Here is an 18,069-nt window from a genome sequence, read left to right as displayed (position 1 = left end):
GCTTTTTGAAATATAAATAAAAAAATAAATAACTCCACAAAATTTTCAGATGTTTTTCTATTTGACAAAATGTACAAATATTTTAGAAAATATAAAACATTAGAAGCACTGTTTACTAGGGCGAATCAGAGCAATGTGACGAATCCTTGCATCCACTATAGCTATCGATTGTTTGACACCTTTTTTATTATTTCCCGGGAATTCTCAGAATAAAAAAAATCATTTTCTTGGACATGGATAATTTGACAAAAATAGTTGAAAGATTGGCAAGTTAAAAGCAGCAAATCATTTTTTGATTAACATATGATAGTTTAAAAAAATATGTTCACGGAAACCATTGTAAATATTTATGATTATGTCGATTTGCAAATTTGTTTCAGCGGCTGCCATTTCTATAAGCAAAAAGCAAAGCAATCCACTTTAACGACCCCGGGTCTTTTGTGGGCTCTGTTGCAAGTTTCTGCTCATTTCTAGGCGTCCGAAGGTTACGTGTGGTGAGTCACCCAAAAGCTCTTTTACGCAAATGGACCGACGTTTTACTTCCCCATCCGATAGAAGACCATTTTTATAAGATTAACATTAAAAAAGCCGACAAAATGCAAAATGTTTGCGGTGCAATGAATTTTGAAAATCTCTTTTTTTAAGGGTACATAACAACCATGGAAGTGTCTTCTTATTCCAAAATTGTTGAACTTACTAACTCAATCTTAAAATATTTTGATTGTAAAAAATTACAAATATTGTTGTAAATCTTTTTGTAAATAGTAGCTTAGGGAATGAATATAAAATTAAATTGATAGTTCCCGATGTTTCGAAGATACTAAAATGTCTGTAACAGTAATAGGGTTGCTAAGCTCTGGTTGATTTACACCGTTAATACTGTAAACTAAAAATAGGGGGTAAAACGTTTAACATTCATACGGAAACAACAAAAACTTCGACTGAAATTGATCACCAGATAGCGGTTTGCTATGATTGATTTTGAAATAATAAAAAAACGTCAATGTTTTATCTGTCATGTTATCTCGGAGTCAATTTTATTAACTGCAACCTCGATTCAATGGAAATATGATAGCCATCACAGGGAGAAATCGCTAAGTGAATAATGTACACACCAGAGCTTTTTTGTCTCTTCGTTTATAATTCTTTTGTTTTCTGTTGCTCTCTCTCTTACCTCCCTATCTCATCCCACTCTGGTACATGAATGTTTATGCTACATTGTGTATTTTCACAGCTCGCTCTCTCTCTCTCACACACACTACCATCTTCTTCCAGCTGAGCCGATATAACCAGGTCGATTCCCGGTGGCCGGCACCCGATCTTCCCGAGAACCCAACTTCAGAACTGTTTGACTGTGTGTTCGTGTGAATGCATACATAAACCGGTTTGAACCGGAGTTTCCACCTTGTCCTCCACCATCTTGACCCACCGATCGCTCGCCGGTACCTTGGATGTATATTTATGTGGTCGAAAGCCGGCTAAACCAACACAACCGAAGTGCAGGCCGCGAGGGGGGGTTGGGGAGACCCATCCAAGGTGTAGATGCGCACAAAACAGCCGATGCACCTCGCAGTTGCTAAGGGCACGTCGTTGCACCATCACTTCACCACCACCAATGTAGCTATGCTCACCATAGCGAGCGAGAGAGAGATGAGCATCATAGCGTTTTTCACCACATCGACCGGCTTCTGGCGAGAACAAAGAGGTGAAAATTTTGCAAAAAGTGGAGATAATTGGTAATTTTTGCATAGACTACAAACTTTGACCAAACTAACCTGAAACAGTCAAAAAATCCGAAAAAGTCTCACAGTTTCCACAATTTTCCACCGATTTTCCTGTTGCTATGCGGATGCATCGCTTTTCCCCGCTGGAAAACGCTATACCGGGCAAACATATGAGCGATGGCCCCCTTTTCCCCCTCTCGACTCAGCACCCACTGTTACCCACCTCGCCCCACCAGCTCGTCCACCGTGTATGTGCACAGCGACCTTCGAAAGCGAAGCCGATTTGTGCTGGTGTGTGCGCACGAACTGTTGCTTTGATCGTCGTGCCGAACTTCGTGCTTTTCTATGTGGCCCGAACAGCAGAGTTCATTGGGTGGTGGGTCCAAGTAGGCCGCGAGGAGAGGGGGTTTTCCTGGCGGTACATAAGCATCAGCTGAGAGCTGTCAAACCGGCAAACCGGCGAAAAGTGGGTTCGCCGATGGGTGTGTGAGTGTGAACGATTGCCGGCTTGTTTTTTTTTCTCTCTCTCTCTCAAGTTGGTAGAGGGGTAGTGTGGGTTGATGGGTGGAAGTGGGGTTTTATGTATCGTTTTTGCTTGCTTTTGAAGCAGAAACGGGAGGCCTCCGGCGTTTTTCCAGCGAGGAGGGTTCTTGGGGGTGGAGGATTGGGGATGAAGGTGGTGGTGCCGCCTGTTGTATTATTATCTGTTAGGTAGATTAAGTGGCTGAATTTGTGAAATTTAATGATTTTTTGAAGACATCTCTTCCGAACGATGGAACCATGATAATTTTGTCATAACAGTTTTTTTTTTTGTATTTTTTATTTTTGTATTTTTGAATTTTGTATTTTTGTATTTTTGTATTTTTGTATTTTTGTATTTTTGTATTTTTGTATTTTTGTATTTTTGTATTTTTGTATTTTTGTATTTTTGTATTTTTGTATTTTTGCATTTTTGTATTTTTGTATTTTTGTATTTTTGTATTTTTGTATTGTTTTTTGTATTTTGTATTTTTGTATTTTGTATTTTTGTATTTTGTATTTTTGTATTTTGTATTTTTGTATTTTTGTATTTTTGTATTTTTGTATTTTTGTATTTTGTATTTTGTATTTTTGTATTTTGTATTTTGTATTTTGTATTTTTGTATTTTTGTATTTTGTATTTTTGTATTTTGTATTTTTGTATTTTTGTATTTTTGTATTTTGTATTTTGTATTTTTGTATTTTTGTATTTTTGTATTTTTGTATTTTTGTATTTTTGTATTTTTGTATTTTTGTATTTTTGTATTTTGTATTTTTGTATTTTTGTATTTTTGTATTTTTGTATTTTTGTATTTTTGTATTTTTGTATTTTTGTATTTTTGTATTTTTGTATTTTTGTATTTTTATTTTTGTATTTTGTATTTTTGTATTTTTGTATTTTTGTATTTTTGTATTTTTGTATTTTTGTATTTTTGTATTTTTGTATTTTTGTATTTTTGTATTTTTGTATTTTGTATTTTTGTATTTTTGTATTTTGTATTTTTGTATTTTGTATTTTTGTATTTTTGTATTTTTGTATTTTTGTATTTTTGTATTTTTATATTTTTGTATTTTTGTATTTTTGTATTTTGTATTTTTGTATTTTATATTTTTGTATTTTTGTATTTTGTATTTTTGTATTTTTGTATTTTTGTATTTTTGTATTTTTGTATTTTGTATTTTTGTATTTTTGTATTTTGTATTTTTGTATTTTTGTATTTTTGTATTTTTGTATTTTTGTATTTTTGTATTTTTGTATTTTGTATTTTGTATTTTTGTATTTTGTATTTTGTATTTTTGTATTTTGTATTTTTGTATTTTTGTATTTTTGTATTTTTGTATTTTTGTATTTTTGTATTTTTGTATTTTTGTATTTTTGTATTTTTGTATTTTTGTATTTTTGTATTTTTGTATTTTTGTATTTTGTATTTTTGTATTTTTGTATTTTTGTATTTTTGTATTTTTGTATTTTTGTATTTTTGTATTTTTGTATTTTGTATTTTGTATTTTTGTATTTTTGTATTTTTGTATTTTTGTATTTTTGTATTTTGTATTTTTGTATTTTTGTATTTTTGTATTTTTGTATTTTTGTATTTTGTATTTTTGTATTTTTGTATTTTTGTATTTTTGTATTTTTGTATTTTTGTATTTTTGTATTTTGTATTTTTGTATTTTGTATTTTGTATTTTTGTATTTTGTATTTTTGTATTTTTGTATTTTGTATTTTTGTATTTTTGTATTTTTGTATTTTTGTATTTTTGTATTTTTGTATTTTTGTATTTTTGTATTTTGTATTTTGTATTTTTGTATTTTTGTATTTTTGTATTTTAGTATTTTAGTATTTTAGTATTTTGTATTTTTGTATTTTTGTATTTTTGTATTTTTGTATTTTTGTATTTTTGTATTTTTGTATTTTTGTATTTTTGTATTTTTGTATTTTGTATTTTTGTATTTTTGTATTTTTGTATTTTTGTATTTTGTATTTTTGTATTTTTGTATTTTTGTATTTTTGTATTTTTGTATTTTTGTATTTTGTATTTTGTATTTTTGTATTTTTGTATTTTGTATTTTGTATTTTGTATTTTGTATTTTTGTATTTTTGTATTTTTGTATTTTTGTATTTTGTATTTTGTATTTTTGTATTTTTGTATTTTTGTATTTTTGTATTTTGTATTTTTGTATTTTTGTATTTTTGTATTTTGTATTTTTGTATTTTGTATTTTTGTATTTTTGTATTTTTGTATTTTTGTATTTTTGTATTTTTGTATTTTTGTATTTTTGTATTTTGTATTTTTGTATTTTTGTATTTTTGTATTTTTGTATTTTTGTATTTTTGTATTTTTGTATTTTGTATTTTTGTATTTTTGTATTTTTGTATTTTTGTATTTTTGTATTTTTGTATTTTTGTATTTTTGTATTTTTGTATTTTTGTATTTTTGTATTTTTGTATTTTTGTATTTTGTATTTTTGTATTTTTGTATTTTGTATTTTTGTATTTTTGTATTTTTGTATTTTTGTATTTTTGTATTTTTGTATTTTTGTATTTTTGTATTTTTGTATTTTGTATTTTTGTATTTTAGTATTTTAGTATTTTGTATTTTTGTATTTTTGTATTTTTGTATTTTTGTATTTTTGTATTTTTGTATTTTTGTATTTTTGTATTTTTGTATTTTTGTATTTTTGTATTTTTGTATTTTTGTATTTTTGTATTTTTGTATTTTTGTATTTTTGTATTTTTGTATTTTTGTATTTTTGTATTTTTGTATTTTTGTATTTTTGTATTTTTGTATTTTTATATTTTTGTATTTTTGTATTTTTGATTTTAAATTAAATTAAATCATTTGACCAATCTGATCTGGTATAAAAAAACCTAATTAAATGTCTGCCGAAGATATGAAAACAATATTGTTTTACTATTTAGTCTTAATTTATAATGCCACTTTTTAATATTAAATTTTGGTAACAAAAAAGTTATAAAATCCAAATACGCTGTTGCATTCAGTTGCATATCTCTCCTGCTTTAGTTGCAATAAAGTTCGCCTGTCGGTTTGTTGTATGTGCTCACAAGCTCTGCTAAATTTAAATTCATTACAAGCTAATTTATGCCGGCAATGTCATTGGACACATCGCCACAGCAGTGCTCAGAACCTTATAGAATATACAGCACCATCACCACCAACCAACCAACCAACCCGGGGCAGACAGTTTGTCACCGAGCTGGCCACAGTCGGTCGAAGCCGGTGCCGATGTTGGGCTTCTCGATGGGGTTAGGATGGCGTAAGGGACGAGGTCTTGGAGAAACTTGAAAAGGAAGATGAGTTCGCTGAATTATGGGCATGGTTTAGAATCGAGTAGGTATGAGCGGTTTTGTACGGGCAGTCGACAGCCGCGGTCGATTACAAATTGCATAATGTAGTGGGCACTGTGTACACTGTACATTACACACAGATGGCTGATCTGGACTGAAGAGAGGGGAATGAGGAGGGTGAGTTGTGGACATGAAGATTAATTTCTGTATGGAATATTAATTGGGTATTTATAATTTAGTGAGCAGCCATAAACTGAATCATGCGGTGTGTTGCCTTTTAAGTGAAATATATTGAATGTATCTGTAAGGTGAACTAGGGTCATGTCATACCAAGCGGAACATCAACGGTAAATAACTTTCTCTATTCAAGTCCAACATTTAATTTTTTTTGTTTCAAGACTTTTTTTTTCGTAAATTCGCCTTAACTCATGATGATTACAAAATACTAATATGCATAATTTTTTTTGTAATTGTCTGCTCCACAATTTTGTGAAACATTGCTACACTTTAAAAAATAACTTTGCAATATATGAAATAAATTTTAAAAAGAAATATCTTATTCAAATGTAAAAGCGCAACGTTTTAAAAATCAACTGTCAACAATACTTTTTTCAAAAAAAAAACTTGCTGATTGTAGATTTTATCGACTTTTGAAAAAAAATTCGAATAACACTAAAAATTTTTTTTATATAGATTTTAGTCAAAACTTCTATCAAAACAACTAATCCAAGGCATGTGAAATAAGTTATTACGATTAAGCTGAATAAAAAATACCAATGAACATCTAGGGGAAATTCTCGTATGTTTGGCAGGTTAAGGACTCGCTCCTAATTCCGTCCAATTTGCTTATTTTCACTATTTAAACAACTAATTTTGTAAAGCTTTTGATAGAAACTTGCTTGCTCACTTCTTATTGAGCTAATTATCACTCGATTTCAGTTGAAAACCCCTTTTATGAGCTGTAATTGAATTTCAAAGTTCTGATATGGCAACATTAGAGGCACGCTGGAATTAGATGCTGTTCCCCTACTAGGATTTGGCGAATTGCAAAAAAAAAAAAAAAAACAAAAAATTTAGCAAAAAACAAATCTTCCAAACAACACAACAATGTCAGTTTGTGTGACACTTGAAGCGCAAAATTTATGGGAATTGGAATCAGTGCAACGCAAGCAGCTACGTTCACGTCCTGGCAATAAACTGATCCCGACGAGATGAACCTGCCTTGACGACAGCGGGTTGACAGACAGAATGTGCATTTCTTTTTTTGCTTTTTCTTTTTTTTCTCCGTCACGATGAATATGTATTGAAGTGAATCGAATTTCATGAAAGCCGAGGTTGTACGGTTAATGGAGTCGAGAGATGATTTCTGATTAAATGGTCATCTGGTTGGGAGATGAACTTGAGCTCTTTAGGAGATGAGAGAATATGGAAAAAAATGAAGTTTGCGAATAAAAGATATTTACAAAACAAAAAACAAATTAAATTAAAATATTCTCAACCACCTACACCACCCACTGCCATGCCATGCCATGGTTGTTGTTGCGTTACACCAGCTGATGCAGGCAAAAATCGATAACTGCCTTCGCTCTCTTGTATACCAACGCCGGGTCTATGTAACAACCTACCGAGCTGCTGCCGAAAGCGTTCCGAATCCATCCTGCAAAAGGGAAGTCCTTCTGCCGCACCGCAGAGGAGGACCTCCGGGAGGAGGTCGCGGAGACAGCACAGCTGAAACACGAGCTAAATTTAGAACCCTGGGACGCTGATGCTTCAAGGATAAATTTGGCTAGCTTAGATTACAGGAAAAAAAGAACTGAAAATTGTCCGGAGGCGATTAGAGCTCAATTTGCAATGAAAAGCAATAAAAACGATAAGGAATCTTGAGCAGATGCTGAGTTCTCAAAGAGTTGTGATTTTTATTATTTTATTCTGTAGTCTTTGTTTAGTCCTTGTCAAGATGTTGAAACTTTGCGTTGTAGTTTTGCTGTTTATAGCAATTCATTTCTGTTCTTCGAAAGAAATTTTGTTACAAACCTCTGTTAATTCTGAACCGAGAAACTTTGATCAACTACGATCTTACCTTCAAATTGTGATCCTCGATTTGCTGAAACAAAACCCTCAAACAACAGATTTGATCACTGTAAACTTGGGACAGACAAAATCAAGTTCCACGATAAGATCGATCGTAAGGAATGTTTCAACAGAAGTTAAAATTGCTAAAAGTGAGGGTACTTTTGGATTCAATGTTAAAAGAAGTTCGATAATTCTACTAGACGGAACAAATCCACTATCGCTATCCAAATACCTAAACCAATTTCTCGAAACGAACGACGAGGACGAATCCTACTTCCGGTACGTAGTTCATCGTCCCCTTCAGTATTTCATTATCGTATCGGACCAACAACGGCTTGAATATTTCAACCTCCTACACAAACTGGGAGTTACCAACTGTCTCTACATTAGACCTATCAACAAACCCCCAGGATTCGAAATATGGGTCACCGATCTAGCTTACAAAAATGTCTACCCACTGAAACCACCTCCCAGGGCACCTTTTAGCCGCGTTGGACGTCCTTGGATCGGCGCCTCCTACAAATTTGTCCACGCAGGTTACCCACCGTACGGAATCATTTCGCAAAGTGGCGCCGATATCAAAAGTTTCGATTTGGATTTGTTGCGAGAGATCGAATCACGCACAGGAGTCAATTTCACCCAGCGACGCCTTTTGGCGAATATGAAAGGGCTGATGGAGCAAAAGTTGCAGGACGAACTGGACGCTCCGTACTCGAACTTTGCGACACGATACGTGGGAGTTTTTCCGTCGTCGCGAAGGATCACGCTGCCTGAGGTAGGTTCAATTGAATTGGTAAGATGCGTTCATCCATTCTTATTAAATTCGATTAAAACACGATTCTACACTCATTTTTTTGTACCGAATTCAGTAGTAGAAAAATCAATAAAGTAAGGATCCGTAAATCATCTAAAAGTTGGATTATGACTAAAAGAACTATTTTCTAACTATCGATATTTTTTTAATTTGTTTTAGGGGTTGAAAAATATTTGTTTAGGTTTTCAAAAAACCTGTGTTTTGTTTGCCAAAATGTATTTAATTTTTATATATATTTTTTTCTATAATTTTAATTTTTGTATTTTTTAATCCAGCTGAAACTTTTTTGGTGCCTTCGGTATGCTCAAAGAAGCCATTTTGCCTCTTTAGTTCGTTCATGATTCCCTGATTCTCAAATTTGGCAGCTGTCCATACAAAAATGACAAGTGAAAATTCAAAATTTTTGGTGATTTTTAATTTTACAAAAATTAATTTGCAAAAAAAAACACTATTTTTATTTTTTTTTTATTTTTTGATATATTTTAGAGGACATTAAATGCCAACTATTCAGAAATTTCCAGAAAGGGCAAAAAATCTTAGACCGAGTTAGGATTTTTTGAATCAATACAGATTTATTCAAAAATCGAAATATTGGTCGCAAAAATTTTTCAACTTCAGTTTTCGATGTAAAATCGAATTTACAATCAAAAAGTACCAGGGTAAATTTTTGATAAAGTGCACCGTTTTCAAGTTATAGCCATTTTTAGGTAACTTTTTTGAAAAAGTCACAGATTTTTATTTTTTAAAATTGGTGCCCATGTTTGCCCATCTTTGAAAAACATATTTTGGAAAAGCTCAGAAAAATTTCTATATTTTGCTGTATTGAACTTTGTTGATACGACCCTTATTTGCTGAGATATTGCCATGCAAAGGTTACAAAACAGGAATATTGTTGTTTTCTAAGTCTCACCCAAACAACTCACCATTTTCTAATGTCGATATCTCAGCAACTAATGGTCCGATTTTCGATGTTAAAATATGAAACATTCGTGAAATTTTCCAATCTCTTAGAAAAAAATATTTTCAAAAATTTAAATCAAGACTAACATTTCAAACGGGCCAAACATTCAATATAACGCCCTTTTGAAATGTTAATCTTGATTTAAAATTTTGAAAATATTGTTTTCGAAAAGATCGGAAAATTTCACGATTGTTTCATAATTTAGCATTGAAAATCGGACCATTAGCTGCTGAGATATCGACGTTAGAAAATGGTGGGTTGTTTGGGTGAGACTTGGAAAACATCAATTTTCCTGTTTTTTAACCATTGCATGGCAATATCTCAGCAACAAAATTCAATAAACCAAAATATAGAGAATTTTCTCAGCTTTTCAAAAATATTTTTTTCAAAGGTGGGCAAACATGAGCACTTATTCAAAAATATCAAAAACTGCGACTATTTTCAAAAAAGTTACCTAAAAATGGATATAACTTGAAAACAGTGCCTTTTATGTATCAAAATTTCACCAAAGTACTTTTTGATTGCAATTTCAATTTTACATCAAAAAATGACATTGAAAAATTTTTGCGACCAATATTTCGATTTTTTGAAAAAAATGTATTGATTAAAAAAATTATAACTCGATCAAAGATTTTTTTGCCCATTCTGGAAATTTCTGAAAAGTTGGCATTTGATGTCCTCTAAAACATATCAAAAAATAAAAAAATAAAAATAGTGTTTTATGCAAATCAAGTTTTAGTGACAAAAAATAAAATTAAAAATCGCCATAAATTTCTTTTTCGTGTATCATTTTTTCCAGTGTAGTCCGTATTCATACCTACAACTTTGCCGAAGACATCAAATCGACCAAAAAATTCCTTCAAAAGATACAGATTTTTGAATTTTCACAAATCATATTTGTATGGGCAGCTGCCAAATTTGTATGGAAAATTGCATGAACGAACTAATGATGCAAAATGGCTTCTTTGTGCATACCGAAGGTACCAAAAAAGTTTCAACCGGATTAAAAAATACAAAAAAAAATCGTATGACCGAAATCTCAGAGAACTGCTCAATATAAATTTATTAAATACTCAAAAAAAACGCAAAACTACGACTTTTTTAAAAAATGTTTAAGTTTTCTTCAAATGTATCAAATGATCGGAATTTTTGCATATTTTTCGAAAGTTAATATGCTTTTTTGAGAGTGCTCAAAATCTTCGCAAAACTACGTAATTTTGGAAATAATGGGTTTGTACTATATAGGCATCAAATGACCAAGAACTTTTCATACATTTTTATAATAATGATATTTTTCATATGCTGTAATTTTTCTCAAAGTTACATATTTTCGAAAAAATACCCAATATACAAATTTGTTTTTACTATATGGATCGGAAATTTTGCATAACATTTGCAAAATATTTTAATTTTTTTTCCGAGTACTTAAAAAAATTCACAAAACTACGTATCTTCGATCAATCGTTCGGGATTTTTTTCATACGTTTTGATAGTAACAAACATTCGGGCGATTGAGGCTTTGGAAAATCGAGACTGGACTGTCAGATTATTTGATACCCAAATTGTGAAACACCATTTGTTTTAGTATTTTTCTCATAAAATCCCTTAAAAGGAAAACTTTTTTCCACGGGTATTTCACCTTAGTATTAGCAGTAGTTAATCTTCATTGCTCTCCAATATTAGCATTTCTTCGGGAAACAATGTTCTCAGCGTAAATTTAGTTTGCCTTCGTCCTTTACATTAACTTTTATTAGCTGAGCATTCAAAGAGACCACTACCAGGGGCTCAATCATGAGATTTTTGATGTGGGGGTGTAATGGAGGATGAAAAAAAATCGTAGTTTTGTCAAAATTTAGAGTATTGAAAAACATTACTTACAAAATGAATGAAAAATTCCTGATCTCTTGATTCTTTTATTTAAAAAAAAAAACAAAAAATAAGGGTTTTTTTAAATGCGTAGTTTTGTGAAAAAATTTAGTACTACTCTTACAGGCAAAGGCATTATCACAAAATTAAGTTGTGTAAAACGAAACAAATACTGAATACATTTATAATTCCAGGAATCGAGCTGGTGCATTGTAATCAACTTCAAACCATCATGGAATTTTACAGGAATTCTGAACAATCCATTTGAATATGTCGTCTGGATTTCAGTGCTAATCACGACAGCCATAATCGTCCTATTGATCAAGCGTTTTGTGTTAACTTACCGCTTCCTCATACTACTAACGTTATCCATCGTCTACATAGCTACATCCGCCTCACATCTTTCGGTGGCCAAGTTCAACCCGGGTCCGCAAACTCTCGACGACTTTTTCAAAAGTGACATTGATATTTACGCCCATTCAGATAGTTTTGCAATATTTATGTCCAAAAACCAGCTGAGACTCAAAACATACGAGGCGTTTTCCAACGGTTCCAGCCAGTTTGCTGAACTGATGCTATGCTCCGAAGCTCACTGGAAACTACGACGAAGCAGCAACAGCGATCCCAAGTTTTACATACTTCGACATCGAATCAATACAGCTATGGGAGGATATTCCACCATGAGAACGTTTATATTTCAAGCCCAGTTTGAGCAGTGCATTTGGGAGTTGTTTGAAGTTGGAATCTATCAAAAGCTTAGCGAATACTACGCGGAAACGTTGTCGGGAGGGATCATGCTTCGATTGCGTGCTGATCCGGTGTTACAACTTGAGGACGTGAAGCACTTTTGGGTATTTCTTGTTGGTGGTTGGTTTGTAGGATGTTTGATTTTTGCGGTGGAATTCACTGAATGGAAGACGTACCTTTGGACCGGATGGGTAACTCGAGATGAGAGGCGTCCAATAGAGGCGTCAAAACGGTCATCTTCAATGGAACAAGCTGAAGCCACTGGGGTAATGGAGTTGATGTAAATCAGTGTTATTTTCTGACTAAAAAAATAATAAGGATGCGTTTTGAATCACAATTTGTTATAATAAATTTGGCATAAATAAATTTTGCTGACATCAAATCATCAATTCTTTCCTCAAACTTCAAGTTTTCTTAATATATCTGCAAACCCTCGCCCTGCCATTCATCCTCAAATCAACAGTAAATTTTAATCCTTTCTCCCTTCGTACAGCTCAAAAACGTCGTAGAAAAGCCATCAAAAGTCGGTGGTCGGTCGAAACCCAACTCGAGTCAAACGATCACTTCAATTTATGAATCTGATGTTAATCACCTTGAATGTGGAAATCGTAAAAATAAGCTTCCACCCTCTCACTCAGCTCACTCACTTGCAATGCACTAAACTACACTCCCAAACTTTTTGCTGAGGAAAGATAGCCACCCTCCCGAGGAAGGCAGCATTTATGACCATCGTCAGGAAGGTGGTTGGCGGTGGTATCTTTTCCCTTTCAGCAGCAGCACTTCAGTCCTTGACGACCAAGGTGGCAAAAGGGGTTTGCAGTTTACGACCGCAACAAAAGCTACCCCCGAGAACCTTTTTCGTCAGACTGGGCCGCGCCCTGCAAGCCAGCGGAGGAAACTGGAAAAATCATCATCATCATCTTAGGTTTCACCCCTCGTACCTGCGGTGTGCAGTCCAGCAAGTTTACGACCGATGTCGCTTTAAGGGTTTGACGATGGAGTCAATTTGTGGGGAAAATGGGACAAAATTTGGAGCTGTTTAGCAAATTTTTTGAAAGGTCGTTTAAAATTTTTGATCGATAATAATTCAAAAATCACTACAGTTAAAAGCCCTTAAAAATACTGATATTTTAAACAAGCAAAGATACAACATCGATCAGTTGAAAAAATGTAAAAAGAAAGAATTACAACACAATTCCATAATAGTAGTTTATGCAACAAGTTGCAAAAAGAGGATTTTTTCAGCACGAGTCGTACATTTATCCAACGAGGTTCACCGAGTTGGATAAATACGACGAGTGCTGAAAAAATCAAGTTTTGTAACGAGTTCCATACAACATTTCTTGCAATTCCGAAAAACACACACTGAGTGAAATTTTAAGTCAAATTTTCATGTATTTTGTCTATAAAACGTTTAAATCAAATTTTTTTTGAAAAGTGTAACTTTTCGAAACAAGTGCTGAAAAGTTCAACTTTTCAGCACCCATTTCAGTGCTGAAAAGTAGAACTTTTCAGCATTTATTTTGAAAAGTGTTGCTATTTGATTCTGTTATTTTTGGTACAGAAAAGTAGGCTATTTCGTCGTTCAAGAATGATAGGAAAAGTAAGTAGTTTCACGACGGAATTGCAAAAAAAAATTGTTTAATAATTCACCTTGACTAAAGTTGAACAGATTTTTTCAAAAAAAAATTTCATACACTTTTGAATCTAGCAAAATGATATACCTAAAACAAAGTTTGCTTAGAAAATATTGAATGACTTCACCAAAAAAATTCAAGGAAGATTCAATTGATAAAAAAACTAAACTGCTTTAAACTATGAACATATATTTGATGGATAACTTTATCAATGGATTGTTAACATTTCAGAATACATATAAAAAAATATTATTTAAAAAGTTTGTCTTTTTGTCAATGGAAATTATCCCAAATCTCAGTATTTTATAAATATTTTTGAATCGATTGCAAAATCAATGCAAGAACGTTTGCATCAATCGGATTTAAACGTTATTTACAACTTCCGAGCCCTTGTCAAAATGGACAAAGACCCAGCGCGTATAAAGTTGGTAGTAACAGTATTCCTAATTTCAGTTGAAGCTCACCAAGTCGCTATGGCCTAGTGGTTAGCATTTTTGCTTACCAATCAAATGTTTTCCTACCGATGGAATAGTAATAAAAGGAATGTTATGAAGCTGAGACTTTGAACAACGAATATTTCATGTAATTTAAATTTGCTTTAAACTTTGTTGGTAATTTCCATTTGGCAGAAAAAAACTTTCTATACCAGGGAAGAATTGGGACACATGGGGCAGTAGTCCCGATTTGCACCAGTTGACGGTAGCATTTGTTTGTCCATAAAAGCATCGATACAACAAACATCGCCTATAAACATCACGAGTTAACGCGATTTTACGAAATAAAGTTTTGAAAAAGTTGGTCGTCATCGATCATGGCCGTTCATGGTCACCCGCGACAGACACGGACGACGAAACAAAGATAAACGCAAAAAGTAACTTTTTCAAAACTTTTTTTCGTAAAATCGCGATAACTCGTGATGTTTATAAGCAAACCCCTTATGTCTATATATCATTTTTTTTGTAATTGTCTGCTCTACAACTTTGTAGAGCATTTTAACACTCTAAAAAATAACCCTGCAAAGTTAGAAAAAACACAAAATTTTAAAATGATTTTTTTTTTGTTTTAAATGAAAAAATGACTCTTCTAAGTCAATGTAGATTCGAAAAGAACATTAAATTTCCCATAAAATGACATGTTCCAAAAAATTTTACAGTCGAGTAACGGAAAATGGGAGAAGTTTTAAAACTTTTTTAGCGTTTTTTTTCGATGAAAAATATGTTTTTTTCAGAATTCTGAGTACGCCATCAAAACGGGCGTCTAATTTTACATAAAAGTCCCTTCGACACCAAATTTCTATCTCATCACCGTTTCAGGCTGCAAATTATTGAAAACACATCTTTTTTCGCATGTTCAAAAATGGAAGGGGTCGTACCGCCCCTCCGTCACGAGATATCAAAAAACGGACCTCGGAATCGTGATCAGGGACAAAAGTTACCCCTTAGGACAAAGTTTCACGCAAATCGAAAAGGGGTCGGTTCAATTTTCCCGATTTCGTGTGAGTTGGTAGAGAATTACCCATAAGATTTTTAAAAGTTTTATCCAAACTGTCTATTATTTCTAGTCTCAGAAAATAATGTTTTTTTTTATTTTAAAAATTAAATATTTGAGATATTTTCTGATCTTTTCGAAAACTTTTTTTTTTATTTTGGAATCATGACTAACATTTCAAAAAGGTTTAATGATCTTTTGAAATGTAAGAGTCCCTCAAAATAAAAAAAAAAAGTTTTTTATAGAAGTCCAATCTGTAATGTCTCTAGGGCAATTCAATTGTAATTTGTATCAACATTTCATATCAAATATTTGCTGGAATTGGCTTTCTTGTACATTTAAAAAAAGAAAACTTATTTTTTCAGATAAAGATAAAATTTACGTGGCTATATCTTGAAAACGGTGCACTTAATCAAAAACAATCTTTAGAATATTTTTCGATTGAAAATTGAATTTTACATTAAAATTTGAATCCAAAAATAAATTACAAATAGATTTTTTTTTTTCTAAATAACACTTTTCTTCGAAAATATATATTATGGCAGCAACATTTTAATACATACTTTCTGTGGCTCAAAAGTTTCAGTTATTTAGCAGAAAAACTCAAAAATAAAAAATGTGGATTTTAGGAAATGTGACTTTTGGGAAAAAAGTTAAACAAAAATTATATTTTTTTTTTCAGTGTAAATTTCCTCATCAATACCTTAAAGTTTGCCGAAGACACTAAACCGATCAGATTTTTTTCCAAAGATACAGATTTTTTAATTTTTACCAATTACAAAATTATTACAAATTACAAAAAAATGCTTCTTTGATCATGGGAAGGCGCCTTTGGAAAATCAGATTTTGGTATTCCTGTGGTCTTCCACATACATGATTTTGGTATTATTTCATGGTACTTTACCATCTATTACTGGGCAACCAAAAGCACATTTTGGTCGCTGGTATTTTCACAAGTAATACCAAAATTTGGTATTTTCATACCATTTTTAGTGCCGCAGTTGCAGTTAGTGAAAAAACTGAAATGATCCATATGCAACAGCCAAATCTACTCACCTGATGATTACATGTTGTTTTTAGTGATATTCTTCACCACATCGAATGCATTTGTCATTGATGAACGGCCTGTGCTAGAAGTTCTTGAAGCTTCTGAAAAATAACAAGATTGAAAAATAAGTGTTATTTAAAATGAAACTGGATTGAAAATCACCAAACTCGTTTTTCAAAGTATTTGGTTATCCCGACATAGAGAAATTTTTACGTGTTTAATAAAAATGTTAGTTGGTATATCACAGTTTTTGAAAATCAGCTTTATCATTTTTGGGTTTCAAGTCATTCTAGCGCAAAATTAATTATCTCGTCAAAATTTATTTTCAGTTTCAGTCATAGTTTCAGAGGAATTTGATGAAACACTTCAATATCAAAATAATACCAAAATATGGCATCCTGACTTAGAAAATTTTCCACAATGTCAAGTCATTTCTTTAGGGAGTATATCATAAATGTTTAAAATCAAGTTTGAAATTTCCGGTTTTCAATGAAAGCATTCGCTTTGAGACATCATTTTAGCGCAAAATTAATTATTTTGTCAAAATTGGTTATAATTTTCTCCTCATAGTTTCAGAAGAATTTGATAAAATACTGTAATACCAAAAGAATTCCAAAATACGGTGTTCGACCATTAACAAATTCTGCAATTTTGCAATATCAAAACAATACCTTTAATTGGTATGATACCACATTTTGCTCCTGCATAATCCTTAAGACAAATTTTAAAAGGTCCAGGAATACCAAAATTTGGTGTTGATACCAGAGAAAGGTATTATTACGCATTTCCCTTGTTATTTACCCATGCTCGGGCAGAGGGATCGAAATTTCGAGTAGAAAAGTCTAAATTCATTATAAATCAATTTAGAAAAAAATAAGTTTGTTGTGCTTGGGAACCATCCCAAGTAGCACTCATAACTTGTCGTCTGTTGAATAATAGTTAGACAGCTGTTTTTGATCAACATACGAGAAAAAATGTCAACGTTAGTTAAATAACAGTTTGTTTCACTACTTGTATAACTGACTTATGTAACTCTTGAGATTTGTGCCACACAAGTGTTAAAACACAGTCAACTTCACTCTTTTCCAACTTTAACACACAACATAAGGAATATTTTCACTTGTTTGGGAGTGCTTACCCTTGCTCCTAACTCCATCCAATTTGATGATTTTCACTATTTAAACAATTTATTTTGGAACACTTTTGATAGAAACTTACTTGCTCACTTCCTATTGAGCTATTTATCACTTTATTTCACTTGAAAACACTTTTTAAGAGCTGTAATTGAACGTCAAAGTGCTGATATGCCAAGGTGCTGTTCCCTCATCTGCAATGTTTTACTCGAAAACAGTTTGTTGAATAAAAACAATATTGAACTGTTTGTATCACTGCTTGTCTAACATTGTCATGTGACGGCATCTTCTAAAAAATGGGCGTGGCCAACCATTCTATAAATAACCTTAGGTTTTCTCGCTTTGTTACACAAATGTTATCGGAGAATAGATTATATAACTGATGCTCAACATACATATCCAACTTGAAATTGCGTAATGTTAGGTGGTGTGAATTTGTACATGAGGAATTTAGAGTTTCAAAAATGTTTGTTTATTGAAGATTGCAATAGTTTTGATTGTTGACCGATTTATTTGTGAACATATCGCTGGTAAAAGCTACAAAAATTATCAGCTTATAGAGTTTATGATAGAGTAAACAACAAATCAAAATCATACCGATTTTCAACATTACTCCCTGGTACGGTAATCGAAATGACAGTTGAAACGGTTTGTTATAACAAAGTTATATAGTGGAGTTATAAAAACTGATTTGAAACAAACTTATATAACTTCAATTCCAATGACAGCATTCGTTGGAGTTAAGTTCTTTA

At 32.0% G+C, this 18,069-nt stretch overlaps 1 protein-coding gene across 1 annotated transcript; it reads left to right on the top strand.

The window, feature by feature from the left end:
* Window positions 1–8,240: 8,240 nt before the first annotated feature.
* LOC119765985 lies at window positions 8,241–13,004 on the top strand. Its single transcript, XM_038250298.1, has 3 exons — window positions 8,241–8,398; window positions 11,459–11,690; window positions 12,877–13,004. Exons 1-3 carry the CDS (start codon window positions 8,285–8,287, stop codon window positions 13,002–13,004), a joined length of 474 nt encoding a protein of 157 aa, XP_038106226.1. The 5' UTR covers window positions 8,241–8,284.
* The last annotated feature ends 5,065 nt before the right edge of the window (window positions 13,005–18,069 follow it).

Source organism: Culex quinquefasciatus, chromosome 2 (assembly GCF_015732765.1).
Source record: "Culex quinquefasciatus strain JHB chromosome 2, VPISU_Cqui_1.0_pri_paternal, whole genome shotgun sequence".
NCBI classification, from domain to species: Eukaryota; Metazoa; Arthropoda; class Insecta; order Diptera; family Culicidae; genus Culex; species Culex quinquefasciatus.
This window is presented reverse-complemented; position numbering and strand designations above follow the sequence as displayed.